Raw genomic sequence first — 23695 nt, 5'->3', positions numbered from 1 at the left:
CCAGAGGGTTTCAAATCTTTTATTTTTATTTTAAAGAAATAAATTGTAGGTATTAAACTTGAGATGAAAACCTTGGCAGAGCCATTGCATGTAAACAGCTGATGGTGGAGCTGTTCTGGTGGCAGCGGGGGTCAGAGACCCTGCTCAGCCTCTTCCTCAGCCCCTCCCCCTAATCCCAGGGACACCCAGGCTGCCTGGCAACTGCTACGCCCATACAAGGAGACCCAGAGAACATGAGGCCCCTGTTGGCATCCACAGATCTTCTGGATTTCCCTGAGCTGCTCCATTTTTCTGAGTAGAGGATGACAGCATCTGAGTGTGTGTTTTAGTGAGATGTGTTGGGCAGTGGAGGGGAGGCATGCGGGTCAAGTAGGAGGCTGCTGCGGGCACATTCCAGGCGGTAGGGAAGGGGCACTCGGAGGACCATGGGGGATAGGAGTGGAGTTCAAACAAGGAAGCGCAAGGCTCACGCTTGCTTCGGGACTTTTCAGTGCTGTGCTGCCGTATGACATCAGGCCAAAGGACAGCGGGCCAGGAGCACAGAGGCTGAGCTCTTTACCTTGCTCTGCGCATGCTCAAGGCCTGGAAGCATAATGCAGTGTGAACCAATTTGCACGTGATGTTTGCACGTGCAGATTTGTTTTCCTGTAGTCCACACTGCTTGTCTGTACTCTGGCCAGAAGCAGGCAACGCCACTGACGGACAGGTGTCTCCCTCATCCATTGACAGAGAAAGGCAGGCGGGGAAGTGCTCTGTTTTTCTTCTTCCAGGTCTAAATCCTGGCTTTCTTCTTTAAGTGTTGCCTTCTGATGAGTAAACAGTGGAAATGGCAAAATGAAACTAGGAGGAAGGTTCTCTACAATAACCCAGAAGGGACTGGGGCTCGTCTTAGGGCTTAGCAGGTGCTTCTTTCCCTACGAAGAATCTAGACTCAAAAGAAAACTCTGGATGGATAGGAAAACTCCTGGGAAATTTTAGGTCCAGGCAAAGATGATCATTCCTAAGGGCTTTCTTGCAGAGATGTCAAAAACAAATAACAAAAAGGAGAGTGAGAAAATCTGACCGACATATCTGCCCCCCCAACCTGATTTTGCACAACCCGCTGTGATGAATGTCAAAGCGGTGGGGGTCCCGCATTCTGATCTCTGCCCTACTGCTCTCCCCTCACTTTCTTCACCTGGCTTTAGCTTCCAGACTTTTTGTTATTTGCACTCACCAAATTTGGGTTTTTCTACTTGCTTCCCTCTCCAGATTCCTAGAATTTTCTGTCCCCGGATCTCTGCAGCCTGATTCTTTCCTACATTCCGGTTTCAGTGCTAATGCCCCCTCCTCAAAGAGTTGCCCCAGCCACCCAGTCTAAAGTAGCAGCCCCACCAGTCCCTCTAGAATCATTCTTTGATTTTCACTGTAGCACTCATCATTGTCTGAAGTTACCTAATTTGTGTGTGTGTGTGTGTGTGTGTGTGTGTGCATCTATTTGGATCTGAGAGTCTCCCCAGCTCCCCCATGGGAATGCAAGCCCCTAAGAGTAGAGACTTTGTGCATCTCATTTCCTGCTCTAATATCCCCAGTGCCTACAATACTGCCTGGCACATACTAGCACGTAGTAGTTGTTAAGTGTGTTTGTTGAAAGAGTGAATGGTGGTTCCTGGAGTTTAGGGGGTATGAGTATGGTTTTAGCTGATAATTCACCGCATACCTAGACACAGCAAGATCTGGCTTTCAGGGCAAACTGTCTCTGCTTATTCCCATACGCTGAGCAAACCTCTCAAGCGATCATTTCTTGCTGGGAACAAGCTCCTTTTAGAGAATTTTCCAACTAAATATTGAAAAATTAATCCTACTTCCTCAAATCTAGGATGTCATTGACTATAAGATGCTCCAATTTTTATGTGCCATGAAGAGCGAAAAAATGCTGCCAGTTGTCATTGAAACATCGTCATTGGTAAGAAGCATCTTAATTCTGGAAATGCTAAAATGTGAAAAAATATATGCCTTAGAATTGATAAAGTACAAGGTGAGATTGATTCATCATATGGGATGCAGGGAAGTGGCAAGGGGTTCTGGTCTGGAGTATGTCCCTATTTGTTAGTGGTCCCTTCCCCTGTAGCACTGCAGCCTAATACCTTGGACATGGTACTCTCCAAGGACCAGAGGAAGAGCTGGGTGTGTGGAGAAAGAGGCAGATATGGCTTCTGAGGCTTTCTCAAGAGTGGAGAAACTTCTATGGCTTGGGAATGTATCTGTGGAAAGGTATTAGAAGCAGTTGGTGATTCAAAAAAACCCAACCAGCAGTAGGCAAGTCTAGATTGAAAACAATGCTATGAAGGCTGGTTTCTCAGCCGCCTTAGCCACTCCTTCTGAAGCTTAGGAAAAGCATCTTTCATTTTCAAAAGGCAGTCAATGGGAAAACAAGATTTGCTTGAGACCCAAATTTCCTTTAGAGCCAAGTTTACTGAAAAGTATCTATTTTACAAAGCGAAAAAAATACCTGCAAGCTAATTCCATATCATTATTCTTATTTGAGCTAATGATAATGGAGTGTAATTTCCATTACTGCTGACATTAAGATTAGTTATGTTTCGGTACATACAGCACGGCTTCTCCCTTGTGAGGAGCGTCGAAGCAGCTGCCGGGGAGGCTGAGAGCGACTCCGCCTCGGCAGCCCTGCAGCCACATACTGGGCCTGACTTCCCGGCTGGCCTCAGGGGTCCCTGCCGGGCGTCAGGAGGGGTCCTGAACATCTCCTCCAGGGAGCCGAGGCACCATCGGCTGTTAATTTGGCTCTTTATTTATTTATTTTTAAATTAATTAATTAATTAATTTTTGGCTGCGTTGGGTCTTCGTTTCTGTGCGAGGGCTTTCTCTAGTTGCGGCAAGTGGGGGCCACTCTTCATCGCGGTGCGCGGGCCTCTCACTATCGCGGCCTCTCTTGTTGCGGAGCACAGGCTCCAGACGCGCAGGCTCAGTAGTTGTGGCGCACGGGCTTAGTTGCTCTGCGGCATGTGGGATCTTCCCAGACCAGGGCTTGAACCCGTGTCCCCTGAACTGGCAGGCGGATTCTCAACCACTGCGCCACCAGGGAAGCCCTTGACTCTTTAAACCTTCTTGAGTCTCCTATTAAAAATCAACTTTCGCCACAATTTAGGGGCCTGGGAGGGAGCAGAGAAGACGGAGGAGGGCGACGGAGGGCGACTGGCCAGAGGGACGGTGCCAGGTTCCATTTGGCTGAAAGCCACGCCCCTCAAGCACCTCAGCTCTTCCGTGGACTTCATCTCCTTCAGCCTTTCGGAAACGCTCCTCAAGAAGCTGGTTCTCCTGGTAACCGTTAAAGGTCTTTATCTGAATGCAAAACAGTGTAATCTGTACAAACCGGCACTGGGGATAATGATGTGGGATGTCAGCTTTGGAGGCAGATGGGGGATTCCATTTGAATTCTCCACATGCCATTTATAAGCTCTCAGGACTTGAATAAGTTATTTAACTTCTCTCAGCCTCTGTGTCTTCATTTGTAAGAGGAGGCAAATAATGCTTATCTTCAAGCATTTCCATGAGATAAGTGAGATGATCATGTAAAATGATTAGCCCAATGCTGAGCACATAGGAAACATTCAGTAAATAAATACTCAGTAATTGTAATTGGTGTTACAGTGGCAAAACAGGCAGCTTATTGTTCATGTAATATGATTTAGAAGTCTTGGTAAAAGCCTGCTTTGTCCAGAAACATCTTCTAAATTGACTCCCTGAAAAGAGCACTGTTGCAGAGGCCAGTGGATTGTTTGCTGTAGTTAAGGTCACCATTATCTTGGGTTGTAGTAATGTCTCCAAAGGGGGATTTCTAGGGTGGGATATTATACAGTGCGAGTGCTGTGGCTCCAGGTGGGTGTTTGCATGTGGAGTCCTGATGAAGATCAGGCAGTGTTTGTGATATAATTGCTCAGTTGGGGGATCCAGTGAGGAGGGGGTTTGGAGGCAAGCCTTGGGGAGGGGTGTTTGATAAGCCCAGCTGAGTGGTCTTCTCTTTTGAGAAGGGGGCCACAGTCCTGAAAAGGGCTAGCTGAATTGTCAGTAGTTCATATGAATGAATTTTCATGAAGTTCCTGAAACAGAAGGAAATAAATCTGTTTAATAAACTATTTAATCTTCCTGGGCAAGAATTTCTTCGGATAGTAATGGCCTACTGTGCTATGTGGCTGAAGATGATTTCTGTTCTTAAGAATGATGAGAGCCTCGAATCCTTGTATTTATTCTTACTCGTGTATGTGCTTATCAAAAGCAAGGGTGAGTTATTAAACACTTAACCATTATCAATCAAGAGGATCTTACAGCACTACCCAGTCTTCTAAAAAAGCTTTAGTGTAATGGGACCCAACTCGGGTAAAGTTGGTCAGAGAGGGGAACTAAAAAGTTCTACATTATGGACATTGTCTGTAAGGGCTCCTGGGATAATGTGGGGGAATGGTCCTCGGTATGTATGTTTGGGGTGTCTAAGGACAGATAGGCGGCTATGTAAGATGTGTGGGCATTTGGGGTGAGAAGTCGATTCCATTACATGGGGATTGAAGGACTGTGGTTATAAATTTTACTTATTTTGAAACTTCTCCTTGGGCTATTCTCACTAGTGAAGTGAATTTGAAGTTTGAATGTCATCCTTATGGGGAAGGGATTATCATTTATTGAGCACATACTTGATGCCAGCTGCTACACTATGCAATCATTCCTTATAATGGACTTGTAAGGGTGATGCTTTAGTTATCTCTCTTTTATCTTGCTTTAATATTTGCAGATGATGGAAATGTAGTCCAGGATGGCTTAGTAACTTAAACAAGATTACACAGCTGATAAATGATAGAGCCAAAATGCAGATCAACAACTATGTGATCCTAGTGCTCCTATTCTTGTGTGAGGCTGTCCGAAGGAATCTGTTCATGTCCTGAGCATTTGGCAGTTTGTTGTCCAAAATTACAGAGGGGGAGTTGGAATAGTAAATAGATGATGCTTATCATGTTGATGATGGCAATTATAATAAGCGACAGGTATTGAGTGCTTATTACGTTCCAGGCATCAAGCTTAATTTTCTCAACAGTTCCACAAGGAAGGGACTGTTATCAGTTTTGTTTGCTTGTTTGTTTTTTAGATAAAGACTTAGTGACAAGAGCTGTGAAGTAACATGCTCAAGGTCACACAGCTAGAAAGCAGTGGAGGTCACAGCCATGTGCAAGGACTCCAGAAAGAAAGCTGACAGCTGAAGGCTCTGCCCAGCAAGGCAGTGAAGGGTACACGAGGATAGTAAAGATGAGTTTGGAGGTCTGCACTAATTTGTATGTCTCATTCCTAGAGCTGTGGTTGTGAAAGCATCCAGCTCATTCCTCTGCTGCAGGTTCCCACTTTTCCTCCACTTTAAGCTATCTCTTTACTCTAAAAGGGGTGATGAAATTCTCAGATATGGGAAACAAAGAGCAGTCATGGAAATTTCCTCTGGTTTTGCCCAATAAAAGTGGCAGAGCGTTGGGTTGCTTGCAGGTATTATAATCTGGGTCACCAAGCACTTCTCCACCAACCTGTCATGGGGCTGGAAATTCTCCATGAGAAATCCAGTCTTTGAGTCTTGAAGGTGTCTGGGCTTTCCTGTTAAAAGACAAACATCTTTATAGAGATGATCATGCTCTCAAATACCTTCAGGGGCAAGGTAGGTAATTCACTTTCGAAAGGGATGGGGTAAGGTGAATTGGTTGCTATGGCAACCCGGGGACTTCTTGCCCTGCCCACAGGCATTTACAACATGGCATGGCCTATAGACTACGGACTTCCTGTCAAAGGGTAACCTGTCTTTTTTCTACTTGATTGTCAAAGTTCATTGCAGAGGATGAGGAGAATAAAAACTACAGAAAAGTCTAAGTCTAGTCTAAAAAAACCCAAAGCAAATAGAATCATCAATCTTTTCCTCCCTCATAAGTACTATTGATATCTTGGTATAGTCCCTTCCTTTTTTTATTCTTCCTTCCTGAATGTAAAAATCTGCTGCATCAGTGGGGTCTGCACTAAAGAAAACATTCGAACCTCTGTGAAGAAATACGTGGGGTAAAAATAAGGAGAGCGCGAGGTCACATTTTAGACTTGAGAATTAGCTACAAATAAGACTTCAGGAGGATAAAATCTGGAAAGGTAGGTAGAAAGAGTAGAACTTAAGAGGATAAATTGGAGGTGAGGACAAGGATGCAGATTTGCCACCGGAAAACTGGCCAGATAAGAACTTGAGCAGGAGGCTGCCAGGGAGGGGCTGATGGAGACAAGGGTGCATGGAGAGCGCCTTTGGATGGGGAAGGGGGTGGAGGTGAGCTGTTAAATTAAAGGTCCTCAGAAGTCCTCTCTGTCCATTCCACCCCATCCTCCAACCAGTTTAACATAAACCAATCTGTTTCGGAAATTAAAAAAAAAAATTAAGGAACAGGAACTCTTTTTCCAAGGAAATCTTAGGAAGAAGCCATTTCCATAAACAGACTAAAGTACAGCTGGTCTGGGGATCTTCTCTGGCCTCCAAACCCTGAGCCCACCCAAAGGAATGTATGAAACCCCACATCTTCTCCTTCCTATTTGGCCTCCCTGGGAGAAGCACTGTCCTCCCCTCAGATCTTCTCAAACTTCTGCAAGTTGCAGATCCCAGTGACCCTCATTCCATTCTTCAGCTCCCCTCTACATTTGTTCAGCTTGGTGGATCTCTTGTCGGGTTTCAGGTGCATATTGACTTTTTGCAAAACTCCCAAGCCGTTCACGGAGAAAGATTGACTGATTTAGGGTAGGGGTTGGGGGAGGAGGTGTAGCTATTTTCGATGTTAGTAAACATGACAGGTTGTTGAAGATTAACAGGAAATCGTGAATAAAATCATTGGGATCTGATAAGGGATTTTTCTCTCAGACAATTAAAGACTTTTTCCTCGTTATCTCCCTCCCCTCCCCCAGAAGTGGGAGATGAACGTCATGAGGATAACACATTATTAGTCTCATACCCTTAACATAGATAAAAGACAAAAGTTCTTAACCTCCCACTGCCCATGCACTTTTTTTGCCATTCTGTCTTCTTTTCAGCAGGTGATAGTTTCCTTTAATACTTCCTACCTAATCCTCAATTTTCTTTTAAAGATCAGATATTGGATAGGCTGGAACCTCATTTAGGCGGTAAAGAAGTCCAGTGCTTTGTGGCTGGGACCAGCCGAGGAGAGAAATATTTTTGATACAAAAGAATAATTCATTAAAGGAGGTAATGAAGGTGATTTAAACCTTCCACAAACACATCATGGAGTGAATAAAGCTCATGGCTCTCAATTTAGGGTCATGGCTGAATGAAATGTTGTCAAAAGTGAAAAAAAATATAAAACCAACTGCACAAATGGGTCAGAAATCTCAGTGGGGCTCAGTCAAGCCTGACAATTTAGAATTTGACAAACAAGTAGAAGAAAAGGAGAATTCCATTAATATTATGAGAAAACCCTTCTGGAATAAAGCACTGAATTTTCATGTTATCGTTTGACTCATGTGCACTTATATGGTCTTAGGAAAAAATCTGACTTGGAGCTGAAATTTTGCTTATCCGGTTACAGTTCAGGGGATCTCTCTCTCACATGCTCAGCCAGAAACATAGATTGTCTCATAAACCAGCATGAACAGTATGGATAATGGAGAAATGCAGTCGTGAGAGGGCAGAGCTGCAAGATGTGGGCGTTTGTTCCTGAGAGTCAGCCCGTTAGAGTTCTTCGGGGTACCTAGTCCACAGGGGTAGAGAGGACCAGGATCCAGAGAGTATCTATCTCCCCATCTACTGGGTAGACCTGAACTGGTCTGTCCGCCAACCCTGTAGGTGGAGGAGCTTAACATGAAAAGTGGTGTATGTGGACTGTTGAGAGAGGTATCTTGGACCGTTCTTCCCCCTTTCTTTCTTCATAATGGAAAAAGGAAGAAATGATTCACCCATCAGAGGGGTCTCATGGGAGGTCTCACGCAGGGTCATTCAACTAACAAAGGGTAGTCATGGTGTGAAAGAGGGGAAGGGAACTGTAAGAGCATGCTAGTACAGCTCCCTGTCAGATGTAAGGAAGCCCTGTCCTCACATCCCTGCTGGGTGGACTTCCAACCTCTTTCTGGATATTTTTGGTGCCACGCTGCTCATTACCACATAGAGACCAGCTCCCTCTTGGGTAGCCTTGAGCCTGAGGAGTTCCTTTCGTGGACGGAGCCAACCCCTTGCTGATCTGGCTTCTGTTCTCTTTACGGAAAACAGCCAACGCATCTGTTGCACATGGCAGCCTTCCTGACATTATGTCTGTCACTCAGGGTCCTCTCCTTTTTAACCTAAGCCTTATAGTTTGCTCAACCCAAATGACAATATCCCAAGTCTACTGAGGCTTAGGAAAGAGGAATGGAAATCCTGTGGATTCCCCCCACCTCCTTTCTTCTCTCTCCCCACACACTATTATCCTTTTTCTGAACTATTTGAGAATGTTATAGACTTTCACAATGGTGAATTTCATAAAAACAAGAATATTCACTTATGTAAACATATAATAGTTTATCAAAATCTGACAATAAACATTTATACAATACTATGGGTTAATCTAAACACTATTCATATTTTACCAATTGCATCACTAATGCCTTATGTAGCAAAAGAAAAAAATTGTTTTCTGGTCCAGGATCTAAATTATAATTATATATCATACTGACATGCCATGTCTTTTTAGTCTCTGTTAGCTCAATTCCTGTTTTTTTTTTTGTTTGTTTGTTTTGCTTTTCATGACCTTGACGTTTTTGAAAATTATAGATTGGATATTTTGCATCATGTCCCTCATTTTGGGTTTGCTGGTTTTCCTCATAGTAACATTTAGGTTATGCATTTGGGGGCAGGAAAATCATAGAAGCGATGCTAAAGTGATGCTAAAGTGGTGCTTAAGTGATGCTAAAGTGATGGTGTGTCTTTCTCAGGGCATCTTATCTGCTGATGTTGACTTTGGTCACTTGATGAAGGTGATATCTGCCAGTTTTCTCCAATAGAAAGTTATTTTCCTTCCCTTTATGATGAATTAGTATCTTGTGGGAGGTACACTGGGACATCCTCAGGCAGGTATGGCCAGCCTGTGATTGACATTGTCTTCTCCCATTGGTTTCAGAGTCTAACAGCCGCAGGGCAGTGAACAGAGGCTATGTCACCATCTTGTTCAGGCTGCATCAGGACTGGCACAGCCATGACACGACCAATTCCTACGTGCTGATCCGCAGGGCGCTTCTGCTTTGCCTCGGGCATATTGCCAACCTCCGGTCTGGCAGGGAGGCCTTCCTGGCAGCTCAGGGCATGGAGATCCTTTTCAGCACCACACAGGTAATCAGCCTGGGGATTATCTTTGCAGTTGGATGACATCTGGATGATTCCTGAAGGCCGTCATTTAGGACTCACCTTCACTAAAGTTGGGAAACCTCAATACGTTTCTTGCTTCCTGCTCTGGGCAGATGTTTTGGACTCAAATCCTCATTCCTTCACTCACTCATGTACTGATTGACTCATTTATTCAATACGTATTAGTTGGGTACACACTGGGTAGTGCAGTGATTAAGAGTGTTGATTTTCAAGCTAGAGAACCTGGCTTCAGATCCCAGCCCTAACACCTATAGCTGTGCAACTTTAGAGAAGTCACCCACCTTCTCTGGGACTCAAGTTTCTTCTTCTTAAAAAAACTAGAAATGATAAAATCGAGGTTTTTGCGTGGCCTGAATAAGTTAACATAGACATGTCTCTGTTAGCAGGGTTCTTGCCATGACTTAACTGCTTTATGAGTGTGAGTGGTTATTGGAATAATGATTAGTTTTGGGGACCTAGTGGTGAATATGATAGACGAGACCCCTGATCTTTTGGGACAAGCATTCCACCAGAGAGTTGGACACTAAGGAAGCAAAGAATTCAGTCTGGAAGATAATTTCATATTGCTCTGTGAAATCAACAGAGGAAGGGCACAGGTCTACAGTGACTTTTACATATGCAGGGAGACTTGACCTCCTCTTAGAGGGTCAAGTCTTCTCTGAGCAGGTGACACCTAAGCTGAGACCTGAATTATTGAAGGAGTCTGTCATGCCAAGTTTAAGAGGAAGAGCATCCCAGGCACAAGGAGTAGCACCTATAAGGGCTGTCACTTACCTGCACCCCAGTGGAATAAGTGTCTAGGGTTTCCTGGATTTCAACCAAATAATAAGTTCCTTAATTTCACTTGATTAGGGCTAATTTAAACACCATCATGCGAGGCTACCTATACGTTTTCCATGGATGATGTGAGTATCTCCCAAATACCCATCATCTGCTCACCAAACCTCTCCTGGGGCCGAGGCAGCCGTGTTTCACACACATCATGTTCCTTGCTGTCTTCGTATTAGTCAGTCTCTGCACTACTTTCATTGGTCTCGTTGCTTCTCTCTGGACACTCTCCAATTTCTCTGTACCTGAGTACATCTGAGGTAATGAAGCGGTCAACGAGAGTGCCGTTTTCCAACCACGGCATCTGTAGACTAACCATTTTTTTTAAAAAAGCTTTTTTCCCCTCCTCTAAACAATAACATAATACTGCACTGCAAACCAATATCTAATTTTCTGTCTGCTGTCGCCTCTGGGTTTCTCTCCATCATTACAGCTTTCAGAGCTTCTCGGTCATGAAATAGCTACATTTTCCATTCTGTTCCTCTGGATGAGGAAGTGCTTTGACTGTTTCCAAGCTTCACCATCCTTTGTAAGCCTGTGTCCCAGAAATCTTGAATCTCTCCCAGCCTTTGTGAAACTCCCCCCGTATTGCTGATGCCTAGAATCCCCCAACTCTGGCTCGTGTGCTTTAGCCAGCTCCTCTGCCCCCTGCCCTCTGTATTATTGACTGTTTTTCTGACCTGTGTTAAAAAAAAAAAAAAACAATTAAAAGAGTAATACAGGGAAAAGATGGTGATCCCAGAGGTACAGGTCTATGACAAGAAGAGAGTGGAGAAAATACCAAGTGAAGCACAGGCATGAAAGGGGCTGTGAGCCCAGAAGCAGGCTTTTAGAAGCAGTTCCTCAGCAGGACAATAAAGACCTCAACTGCTCAATTGAGCAAATTTACAATGAGCTCCCAGCCTCCAATTACTGTCGGGAATGGAAGCAGGATGTGAGCAGAGGCAGAATCTGCACTTGGTGGCCAGGTTTCTCCTGCCTGAAAAGCTTCCCAGCACCTGGGCTGAGTGCTCTGAGCACAGATGCCCTTGCAGCTGTGCTGGAGTTAGAGCTGCCCATCCATTCTCTCCCCTCTCCTGCCAGAGAAGATGCGTAAGTCACAGGATGGCCAAATGGGGAACCTTGGATCTAGTGATGTCATTTCAGTAGCTACTGCAAATTATGCTGCTTCTACTGCTGCTGCTGCTGCAACTGATGGAGATGACAATGAAAATGAAGGAGAAGAGGAGGAAGAAGAAGAAAATAAAGGAGGAGGAGGAAGAGGACGAGGGAATGAGATTTGTCTTGACTGCTTACTATGGCTTAGGGCTGGCATAGCAGTTCATGCAGACTTTCTGATTTCAACATTTCAAAGGATTTGAAACTGATGGTCTTCCTCAACAGTCCGTATTTCTGTCCACTGGACCAGAGGTTCTCTAAGTTAACTGTGATCAAAGCCATCTACATGGCTGCAAGGGCCCCATCCTCAGAGTTTCTGATTCAGTAGGCCTGGGATGACCCTGAGAAGTTGTGTTTCTTACAAATTCCTAAGTGATGTTGATACTGCTGGTCTGGGTCACACTTTGAAAACCACTGTCCTTTACTGTTTTTATCGGTGCTTGTGGTGTAATTGCAAGCCTACTGGGCATGAGAGTGACTGAGAAAGAACTGTTTTTGAGTCCTTCCCACAGACTTCGCCCATCATATTGTTCTTTGCCTTCCTGCTGAGGCCACTGCTTGACATGATTCTCTCTCAGTAACCCCACCTCTTTGTTTCCTGGGTCCCACAGCCTTGCACAGATCCTCTGAGCATCCTTTAAATGTTCAGAGGATCAGATTGTCTATAATGCATAATAATCCCACACCAAGTAAAACATTACACTGTTACCATCATCAGCAATAGTACCAATGGCAATCATAGACAGACCTGGCTTCCAAAATGCTGGCAGTTTTGACTGAGTTGCCTGGCTTGGACTTGGCTCACTACCTCCTAAGCTTGAAGCTTAGAGCATTATCTCTGATCAGTCATCTCCCTTACCATTCTTCATCCTCCATGCTCAGTTCTCTCTTTTCCCAATACTCATACTTTTCAGTAAGCACTTAAAACTATTTGACCAGTCCCAGCGATAAAATAGCCTCAAGGAATTTATTTTCCTTGGAGAGTGTTTCCTGCTGTTGGTTCAGGATACCTGATTGGTATTATTTGAGTACATGGAAGGGGAAATAACATTCTTTTTTGGGGGCCAGTCCCAGCGATAAAATAGCCTCAAGGAATTTATTTTCCTTGGAGAGTGTTTCCTGCTGTTGGTTCAGGATACCTGATTGGTATTATTTGAGTACATGGAAGGGGAAATAACATTCTTTTTTGGGGGAGGAGGGGGCTAAGTAACGTATTTATTTTCCTCTTTTAATAATAACATTTATTTATTTATTTTTAACATCTTTATTGGAGTATAATTGCTTTACGATGGTGTTAGTTTCTGCTTTATAACAAAGTGAATACATATACGTCTATGCCCATATCTCTTCCCTCTTGCGTCTCCTTCCCTATCCCACCCCTCTAGGTGGTCACAAAACACCGAGCTGATCTCCCTGTGCTATTTGGCTTCTTCCCACTAGCTATCGGTTTTACATTTGGTAGTGTATGTATGTACATGACACTCTCTTACTTTGTCCCAGCTTACCCTTCCCCCTCCCCATATCCTCAAGTCCATTCTCTAGTAGGTCTGCGTCTTTATTCCCGTCCTGCCCCTAGGTTCTTCGTGACTGGTTTTTTTTTTTTTTTTTTAGATTCCATATATATGTGTTAGCATATGGTACTTGTTTTTCTCTTTCTCACTTACTTCACTCTGTATGACAGATTCTAGGTGCATCCACCTCACTACAAATAACTCAATTTTGTTTCTTTTTATGGCTGAGTAATATTCCATTGTATATATGAGCCACATCTTCTTTAGCCATTCATCGGTCGGTGGACACTTAGGTTGCTTCCATGTCCTGGCTATTGTAAATAAAGCTGCAGTGAACATTGTGATACATGATTCTCTTTGAAATATGGTTTTATCAGGGTATATGCCCAGGAGTGGGATTGCTGGGTCGTATGGTAGTTCTATTTTTAGTTTTTTGTGGGTTTTTTTTTTTTTTTTTTTTTTTTTGCGGTACGCAGACCCGTCACCACTGTGGCCTCTCCCGCCGCGGAGCACAGGCTCCGGACACGCAGGCTCAGCGGCCATGGCCCACGGGCCCAGCCGCTCCGCGGCATGCGGAATCCTCCCGGACCGGAGCACGAACCCGTGTCCCCTGCATCGGCAGGCAGACTCTCAACCACTGCGCCACCAGGGAAGCCCTGTTTGTAGATTTTTTGATGATGGCTGTTCTGACAGGAGTGAGGTGATATCTCATTGTAGTTTTGATTTGCATTTCTCTAATGATTAATGATGTTGAGCATTCTTTCATGTGTTTGTTGGCAATCTGTATATCTTCTTTGGAGAAACGTCTACTTAGGTCTCCTGCCCATTTTTGGATGGCTTGTTTGTTTTTTTGATATTGAGCTTCATGAGCTGCTTGTCAATTTTGGAGATTGATCATTTGTCAGTTGCTTCATTTGCAAATATTTTCTCCCATTCTGAGAGCTGTCTTTTCATCTTGCTTATGGTTTCCTTTGGTGTGCAAAAGCTTTTAAGTTTCATTAGGTCCCATTTGTTTATTTTTGCTTTTATTTCCATTTCTCTAGGAGCTGGGTCAAAAAGGATCTTGCTGTGATTTATGTCATAGAGTGTTCTGCCTATGTTTTCCTCTAAGAGTTTTACAGTGTCTGGCCTTACATTGAGGTCTTTAATCCATTTTGAGTTTATTTTTGTGTATGGTGTTAGGGGGTGTTCTAATTTCATTCTTTCACACATAGATGTCCTGTTTTCCTAGCATTACTTATTGGAGAGGCTGTGTTTTCTCCATTGTATATTCTGGCCTCCTTTATCAAAAATAAGGTGACCGTATGTGCATGGGTTTATCTCTGAGCTTTCATCCTGTTCCATTGATTTATATTTCTGTTTTTCTGCCAGTACCATACTATCTTGATACCTGTAGCTTTGTAGTATAGTGTGAAGTCACGGAGCCAGGTTCTTCCAGATCCGTTTTTCTTTCCCAAGATTACTTTGGCTATTTGGGTTTTTTTGTGTTTCCATACAAATTGTGAAATTTTTTGTTCTAGTTCTGTGAAAACTGCCAGTGGTAGTTTGATAGGGATTGCACTGAATCTGTAGATTGCTTTGGATAGTATAGTCATTTTCACAATGTTGATTCTTCCAGTCCAAGAATATGGTATATCTCTCCATCTGTTTGTATCATCTTTAATTTCTTTCATCAGTGTCTTATAGCTTTCTGCATACAGGTCTTTTGTCTCCTTAGGTAGGTTTATTCCTAGGTGTCTTATTCTTTTTGTTGCAGTGGTAAATGGGAGTGTTGTCTTAATTTCTCTTTCAGATTTTTCATCATTAGTGTATAGGAATGCAAGAGATTTCTGTGCATTAATTTTGTATCCTGCTACTTTACCACATTCATTGATTAGCTCTAGTAGTTTTCTGGTAGCATCTTTAGGGCTCTCTATGTAGAGTATCATGTCATCTGCAAACAGTGACAGCTTTACTTCTTCGTTTCCGATTTAGATTCCTTTTCTTTGCTTTTTTTCTCCGATTGCTGTGGCTAACACTTCCAAAACTATGCTGAGTAAGAGTGGTGAGAGTGGGCAACCTTGTCTTCTTTCTGATCTTAGAGGAAATGGTTTCAGTTTTTCAGCATTGAGGACGATGTTGGCTGTGGGTTTGTCATATATGGCCTTTATTATGTTGAGGTAAGTTTCCTCTCTGCCTACTTTCTGGAGGGTTTTTATCATAAATGGATGTTGAATTTTGTCAAAAGCTTTTTCTGCATGTATAGAGATGATCATGTGGTTTTTATTCTTCAATTTATTAATATGGTATATCACATTGATTTATTTGTGTATATTGAAGAATCCTTGCATTAGTGGGATAAACCCCACTTGATCATGGTGTATGATCCTTTTAATGTGCTGTTTGGTTCTGTTTGCTAGTATTTTATTGAGGATTTTTGCATCTGTGTTCATCAGTGATATTGGCCTGTAGTTTTATTTCTTTGTGACATCTTTGTCTGGTTTTGGTATCAGGGTGATGGTAGCCTCGTAGAATGAGTTTGGGAGTGTTCCTCCCTCTGCTATATTTTGGAAGAGTTTGAGAAGGATGGGTGTTAACTCTTCTCTAAATGTTTGATAGAATTTGCCTGTGAAGCCATCTGGTCCTGGGCTTTTGTTTGGGGAAGATGTTTAATCACAGTTTCAATTTCAGTGCTTGTCATTGGTCTGTTTATATTTTCTATTTCTTCCTGGTTCAGTCTTGGAAGATTGTGCATTTCTAAGAATTGGTCCATTTCTTCCAGGTTGTCCATTTTATCGGCATATAGTTGCTTGTAGTAATCTCTTATGATCCTTTGTATTTCTGCAGTGTCAGTTGTTACTTCTCCTTTTTCATTTCTAATTTTATTGATTTGAGTCTTCTACCTTTTTTTCTTGATGAGTCTGGCTAATGGTTTATCAATTTTGTTTACCTTCTCAAAGAACCAGCTTTTATTTTTATTGACCTTTGCGATTGTTTCCTTCATTTCTTTTTCTGATCTGATCTTTTTGATTTCTTTCCTTCTGCTAACTCTGGGTTTTTTTTGTTCTTCTTTCTCTAATTGCTTTAGGTGTTAGGTTAGGTGGTTTATTTGAGATGTTTCTTGTTTCTTAAGGTAGGATTGTGTTGCTCTGAACTTCCCTTTTAGAACTGCTTTTGCTTCATCCCATAGGTTTTGGGTTGTTGTGTTTTCATTGTCCTTTGTTTCTAGGTTTTTTTTGATTTCCTCTTTGATTGTTTCAGTGATCTCTTGGTTATTAAGTAGTGTATTGTTTAGCCTGCATGTGTTTGTACTTTGTACAGATTTTTTCCTGTAATTGATATCTACTCTCATACTGTTGTGGTCAGAAAAGGTACTTGATATGATTTTAATTTTCTTAAATTTACCACGGCTTGATTTGTGACCCAAGATATGATCTATCCTGGAGAACGTTCCATGAGCACTTGAGAAGAAAGTGTATTCTGTTGTTTTTGGATGGAATGTCCTATAAATATCAATTAAGTCCGTCTTGTTTTATGTATCATTTAAAGCCTGTGTTTCCTTATTTATTTTCATTTTGGATGATCTGTCCATTGGTGATAGTGGGGTGCTAATGTCCCCTACTGTGATTGTGTTACTGTCCATTTCCCCTTTTATGGCTGTTAGTATTTGCCTTATGTATTGAGGTGCTCCTATGTTGGGTGCAGAAATAATTACAATTTTTATGTCTTCTTTTTGGATTGATCTCTTGATCATTATGTAGTGTCCTTCTTTGTCTCTTGTAATAGTCTTTGTTTTAAAGTTTATTTAGTCTTACATGAGAATTACTACTCCAGCTTTCTTTTGATTTTCTTTTACATGGAATATCTTTTTCCATCCCCTCACTTTCCGTCTGTATGTGACCCTAGGTCTGAAGTGGGTCTCTTGTAGACAGCATATATATGGGTCTTGTTTTTGTATCCATTCAGCCATTCTACGTCTTTTGGTTGAGCATTTAATCCGTTTACATTTTAGGTTTTTATCTATATGTATGTTCCTATTACCATTTTCTTGGGGTTGTTTTTGTAGGTCTTTTCCTGTTGTGTTTCTTGCCTCGAGAAGTTCCTTTAGCATTTGCTGTAATGCTGGTTTTGTGCTGCTGAATTCTCTTAGCTTTTGCTTGTCTGTAAAGGTTTTAATTTCTCCTTTGAATCTGAATGACATCCTTGCCAGGTAGTGTAATCATGGTTGTAGGTTTTTCCCTTTCATCGCTTTAATTATGTTGTGCCACTCCCTTCTGGCTTGCAGAGTTTCTGATGAAAGATCAGCTGTTAACCTTATGAGGATTCCCTTGTATGTTATTTGTTGTTTTTCCCTTGCTGCTTTTAATATTTTTTCCTTGTATTTAATTTTTGAAGATTTGATTAATATGTGTCTTGGCATGTTTCTCCTTGGATTTAACCTGTATGGGACTCTCTGTGCTTCCTGGACTTGATTAATTATTTTCTTTCCCATATTAGGGAAGTTTTCAACTATAATCTGTTCAAATATTTTCTCAGTCTAGTCCCTTTATTTTCTCTTCTTCTTCTGGGACCCGTATAATTGGAATGTTGGTGCCTTTAATGTTGTCCCAGAGATCTCTGAGACTGTCGTCAATTCTTTTCATTCTTTTTTCTTTATTCTTCTCTGCAGTAGTTATTTCCACTATTTTATCTTCCAGGTCACTTATCCATTCTTCTGCCTCAGTTATTCTGCTGTTGATCCCTTCTAGAGAATTTTTAGTTTCATTTATTGTGTTGTTCATGATTGTTTGTTTGCTCTTTAGTTCTTCTAGGTCCTTGTTAAACTTTTCTTGTATTTTCTGCATTCTATTTCCAAGATTTGGGATCATCTTTACTATCATTATTCTGAATTCTTTTTCAGGTAGACTGCCTATTTCCTCTTCATTTGTTTCGTCTGGTGGGGTTTTGCCTTGTTCCTTCATCTGCTGTGTGTTTCTCTGTCTTCTCATTTTGCTTGACTTACTGTGTTTGGGGTCTCCTTTTTGCAGGCTGCAGGTTCGTAGTTTCTGTTGGTTTTGGTGTCTGTCCCCAGTGTCTAATGTTGGTTCAGTGGGTTGTGTAGGCTTCCTGGTGGAGGGGACTAGTGCCTGTGTTCTGGTGGATGAGGCTGTATCTTGCTTTTCTGGTGGGCAGGTCTGCGTCCGGTGGTGTGTTTTGGTATGTCTGTGACCTTATTATGATTTTAGGCCGCCTCTCTGCTAATGTGTGGGGTTGTGGTCCTGTCTTGCTTGTTGTTTGGCATAGGGTGTACAGCACTGTTGCTTGCTGGTCATTGAGTGGAGCTGGGTCTTGGTGTTGAGGTGGAGATCTCTTGGAGATCTTCACCGTTTGATATCATGTGGAGCTGGGAGGTCTTTGGTGGATCAATGTCCTGAACTCGGCTCTCCCACCTCAGAGGCACAGGCCTGATGCCCGGCCGGAACACCAAGACCCTGTCATCCACACGGCTCAGAATAAAAGGGAGAAAAAGAGAAAGAAAGAAAGAAAAAATAAAAGAAAGTAAAAGAAAGTTACTAAAATAAAAAATAAGAAATATTAAAAATAAGAAAAAAAAACTTAAATAAAAAAGAAAGAAAGAAGAGAGCAACCAAACCAAAAAACAAATCCACCAATGATAACAAGCACTAAAAAGTATACCAAAACACACACACACACACACACACACACACACACACACACACACACACACCAAAAAATGGACAGACAGAACCCTAGGACAAATGGTAAAAGCAAAGCTATACTGACAAATTCACACACAGAAGCATACACATACACACTCAGAAAAATAGAAAAAAAAAAAAAAAAAAAAAAATATATATATATATATATATATATATATATATATATATATATATATATATATATATATATATATATATATATATATATATATATATATATCATTGCTCCCAAAGCCCACTGCCTCAATTTGGGATGATTTGTTGTCTATTCAGGTATTCCAGAGATGCAGGGTACATCAAGTTGATTGTGGATATTTAATCTGCTGATGCTGAGGCTGCTGGGAGAGATTTCCCTTTCTCTTCTTTGTTCGCATAGCTCCCAGGCTTCAGCTTTGGATTTGTCCCCGCCTCTGTGTGTAGGTCGCCTGAGGGCGTCTTTTCTTCGCTCGGACAGGACAGGGTTAAAGGAGCAGCTGATTTGGGGGCTCTGGCTCACTCCGGCCGTGGGGGGAGGGAAGGGTACGGAGTGTGGGGCGAGCCTGCGGCGGCAGAGGCTGGCATGACGTTGCACCAGCCTGAGGCGCGCCGTGCGTTCTCCTGGGGAAGTTGTCCCTGGATCACGGGACACTGGCAGTGGCGGGCTGCACAGGCTCCCCGGAGGGGACGTGTGGAGAGTGACCTGTGCTCGCACACAGGCTTCTTGGTGGCAGCAACAGCAGCCTTAGCATCTCAAGTCCGTCTCTGGTGTCTGTGCTGTTAGCCGTGGCTCGCACCCATCTGTGGAGCTCCTTTACGCAGCGCTCTTAATCCCCTCTCCTCGCGCACCAGGAAACCAAGAGACAAGAAAAAGTCTCTTGCGTCTTTGGCAGCTCCAGACCTTTTCCCGGATTCCGTCCCGGCTAGCTGTGGCACACTAGCCCCCTCAGGCTGTTCATGCAGCGAACCCCAGTCCTCTCCCTGGGATCTGACCTCCGAAGCCGGAGCTTCAGCTCCCAGCCCCCGCCCACCCCAGCAGAGGAGCAGACAAGCCTCTCAGGCTGGTGAGTGCTGGTCGGCACTGATCCTCTGTGCGGGAATCTCTCCGCTTTGCCCTCCGCACCCCTATTGCTGCGCTGTCCTCCGCGGCTCCGAAGCTTCCCCCCTCCGCCACCCGCAGTCTCCGCCCGCGAAGGGGCTTCCTAGTGTGTGGAAACCTTTCCTCCTTCACAGCTCCCTCCCACTGGTGCAGGTCCCGTCCCTATTCTTCTGTTTTCTTTATTCTTTTGCCCTACCCAGGTACGTGGGGAGTTTCTTGCCTTTTGGGAGGTCTGAGTTCTTCTGCCAGCCTTCAGTAGGTGTTCTGTGTGAGCTGTTCCACGTGTAGATGTATTTTTGATGTATTTGTGGGGAGGAAGGTGATCTCCGCGTCTTACTCTTCCACCATCTTGAAGCTCCTCCTCGGAAATAGCATTGTTGATTTTATTAAGAAATTTCTGTTTTGAAAGTTGGCTTACATTTTTTTTACTTTGGAGTCATTTGGGTAGCGTGAATCCATGGCTTAAATTTTATGAAATGTTTTTCCTCCATGTTCTTTCCTGTGGAGCAGCCCATAATGTGGGCCTGGAGGTACCATTCATGGCATAATTGTAGACAGTCACTGCCCTGTGGCATGTTCTAAGCATCCTCCATATCTCCTACTATGACTTCTTGGCCTTAGAGCTTAATGGAGACCCCTTAGGAATACCAAACTGGAGGCTTACATTAGTCAACTTTCTGTATCAAGTCAGTAGACAAAACATTTACTAAGGGACTGCAGAAAATGGCCATATTTTTGCCAAAGACATACTGACTACTCCCAACTCTCTGTCTCTCAATTTAGTAAACTTGTTCTTACATTTTTCACAGTGTCTGAAAAGAAGGGTCTTGTCATGTTCCATCAGTATCAAAATGTTACATCTGCAAACCCAATTTTTCTTTGCTTTGTGTAGATACCAAGAGAGATCACCACTGTGGGCTTTGAGAAGAAGCATGTTATTTGATTTAGGTACTTGGGATTCTCTTAGTCTTTCTTCTGATTTCATATTTTATCTTTTTCCTTGATATTCTTCTCTTCAGATCATAGCTAAAAGAGAAAAGTAAGACTTCTATCAATTCAGCTACTCATTCTCTAATTTAGGCAATAATTCACAACAACACATGGATGGTTGAAGGAAGATGCCATTACCTCCTCTTCCCTCAGCTATTCTGGACCATGTTTTACCTTAGGTGCAGCATCCCTTGAAAGTCTCTGAAGTCTATTTTCAGACTACATTCATTCCAGTAATATATTAGCTGTAAAAGAGAAATAAAAATGCAGATTACACACTGGACCAAAGCAGATCCTGTGTTAGACAAAATTCTACATTAGCATGTTCAGATTAGAAGTTCTACATTAAGGCTATTACTGTCCATTTAGACTGCGTGTAATCCATTACTTAAAATAACATTATAGCAAAGGGACTCCACACAAGATGTCAGTGTCTGATATGATCTTCTCTTTGTTCAGAACTGCCTGGATGACAAAAGTCTGGAGGCTCTCATCTCCCTTGTGCTTCAGATCCTGAGGCAATGCTACCCTAAGAGTCCACTTCCCTTGGTCACAGCCAGCAGTGCTTATTCCTTCCCAGTCCCTGGGAGCACCACCTCTGAACCTCCACGTTTTCTAACTGAAGGTAAAGTATGTGGGTAGTTCTTCTGTACTTATTTTGCTCATAGTTATGAGCTTTATGATGAACTTCTGCATTTGGATACTATTTCAGAGGAATGTGGATGAAAGTAGAATCAATTTTTTTAACAGATCAACTGTGATTATCTAATAAGTAATTAGAGACATGTATGAGAAAGCTAGTTTTTCATAATACCAAGCTTATTAATTTTGTCCTTAATTATTAACTGTTGGCACTTTGCCTGGTAGCTATGGAATGCCTGTAGAGTCATCTCAGCTGATTTTAAAAAATGTATTTGCAATCCCATGATGGAGTCCCTCCACCATACAGACTGGTTCTGGAATTAATTTGCCCTCAGGATGAAATTGAAATCAAACTTTTGCTGTTTTGCCACCCCATGCAAGTCATTTTAGAATACTTGAAAGTATGATTATCCAATCTCCGAGAAGGTTTTGTTGTCAGAAGATACTAGTGCTTTTCAACCTTGTCCTCCTTCCAGGGAACAGATTTTCCATAGGCATCATCTTGTCACAATGACACTGGGTGCTTTCTGTGGACTTTTGTTTTAAATCAGTTCCTTCGTATTAAAATTAGGGAATCAATCAAAGTGCTGTCTACATTACAACAGCTTTGGCATCTACGTGATCACTAAACTCTGGCAATGTTAGTTGCATAAATACTTCTACATAGAAGTTGCGTAAATACTTCTACATTGGGTGAAGGAAGCCAGAATGGTATTCATGTGTCATTTTATTCTGCACTCATTTTGCATTCAGTGTGGGACAGCAGTTTAGACATCATGATATAGTGCTCTCACGTACCTATGTGCGCGTGATTTACACATCTGATAAGTGTAAGCGTGTGTTGGGATCCTGTACACTTAATAACGGCCCCTTACTTGTGGGAAGTACTAAGCATTGGGTGGCAAGAATCTCAATCCAAGGCAAAGGGGAAGCCTCATCCATTTCACCTCTGTTTTTTTTTTTTTTTCCCACTCAGAAGATTTTGAAGATGATGGAGACGAAGAAGAGGACAAAGACTCAGATTCTGAAGATGTGAAAGAGGAAGTAGGTACACTAGCCCTTGCTTCTAATGATCTCTACATTCATAATTCTACAAAGGAAAATGTCCCTTTCTATGTTCAGTTAAGCCCAGGGTAAAATTTTTTTCAGAATTTTTAATTAATTAATTATTTAATTTATGGTTGCTTTGGGTCTTTGTTGCTGCCCGTGGGCTTTCTCTAATTGCAGTGAGCGGGGGCTACTCTTCATTGTAGTGCATGGACTTCTCATTGTGGCGGCTTCTCTTGTTGCAGAGCACGGGCTCTAGGCACACGAGCTTCAGTAACTGTGGCATGCAGGCTCAGTGGTTGTGGCTCGCGGGTTCTAGAGTGCAGGCTCAGTAGTTGTGGTGCATGGGCTTAGTTGCTCCACGGCATGTGAGATCTTCCCGGGCCATGTCGCCTGGATTGGCAGGCAGGTTCTTAACCACTGTGCCACCAGGGAAGTCCCGCCCAGGGTAAATTTTAAGGATGGACTTTTGCGTTTCCACTTTAAGTCCTGGCAGATACTGATGCTCACTAAATGATGGCTACTGTTACTGATTTCCAAGTTGTCATTTTTGTCTTGGTAGGCCCAGTACAATCCCATCATCAAGTCAGAGGCTATCTATTATCAAGGCACTAATATTCCATCAGGATAAGCCTGAGGTAGACATTTAGGGTTGGTGTATTTAATGAATGTGAAGGATACTCAGGCAAAGAGACCATGGAAAGACTTCCTAGGAAACTTTTTCTAGTAGATCTCCACTGTCTTTGTAAGTCACTCTTCTTATCTACCCAATCTATACACAGGACCACTGCGTTGTACAATACCATTTACCTTGGAGTATGTGAACTGTGCTCCTTTGGGTTGTATGGCACGTATCCTGGCCAGCAAGGAAGTAGTGCCTTTTAGTCTCTATCAATAATAACCTATGCTATAGAATGGAGATCAGCCAACTCTCTATGAAAGGTCAGATAATCATTACTCTACGCTTTGTGGACCATACAGTTTCTGTCACAACAACTCAACTTTGCTGGTGTACCACAAAAGCAACCATAGACAATGCGTAAACAATAGGGCATGACTGTGTTCCACAAAAGCAGACAGTGGGGCATAGTTTACTGACAGCATTTCTAGAAAAAGATTTCTAAACCTTGGCATTTTGGCTGGATAATTCTTTGTCATGGGGGGTTGTCCTGTGCATTATACGATGTTTAGCAGCACTCCTGACCTCAATCCACAAGATGCTGGTGACATCCACCCCTTTGCCCCCGAGTCATGAATCAAAACTGTCTCTGGGACTTGCCAAATATCCCTGCGGGGCAAAAATCACCCTGTGGTTAAGAACCACTGCTCTAGAATAATG

General features: G+C 42.7%; 1 protein-coding gene across 1 annotated transcript in view; it reads left to right on the top strand.

Moving 5' to 3' along the window:
- The window catches only part of LOC132488543 (A-kinase anchor protein 13-like), a 139171-nt gene that overhangs the window by 11989 nt on the left and 103487 nt on the right, over positions 1–23695 (top strand). The window contains 3 exon segments of the mRNA XM_060096842.1: positions 9162–9370; positions 21127–21292; positions 22286–22353. Of these exon segments, the coding sequence (XP_059952825.1) occupies positions 9344–9370; positions 21127–21292; positions 22286–22353 (261 nt within the window). The 5' untranslated portion in view covers positions 9162–9343.

This window comes from Mesoplodon densirostris, chromosome 4 (genome assembly GCF_025265405.1).
Source record: "Mesoplodon densirostris isolate mMesDen1 chromosome 4, mMesDen1 primary haplotype, whole genome shotgun sequence".
Taxonomy (NCBI): Eukaryota; Metazoa; Chordata; class Mammalia; order Artiodactyla; family Ziphiidae; genus Mesoplodon; species Mesoplodon densirostris.
The sequence above is the reverse complement of the archived record's forward strand: the minus strand, read 5'-3'. Positions and strand labels throughout refer to the sequence as shown.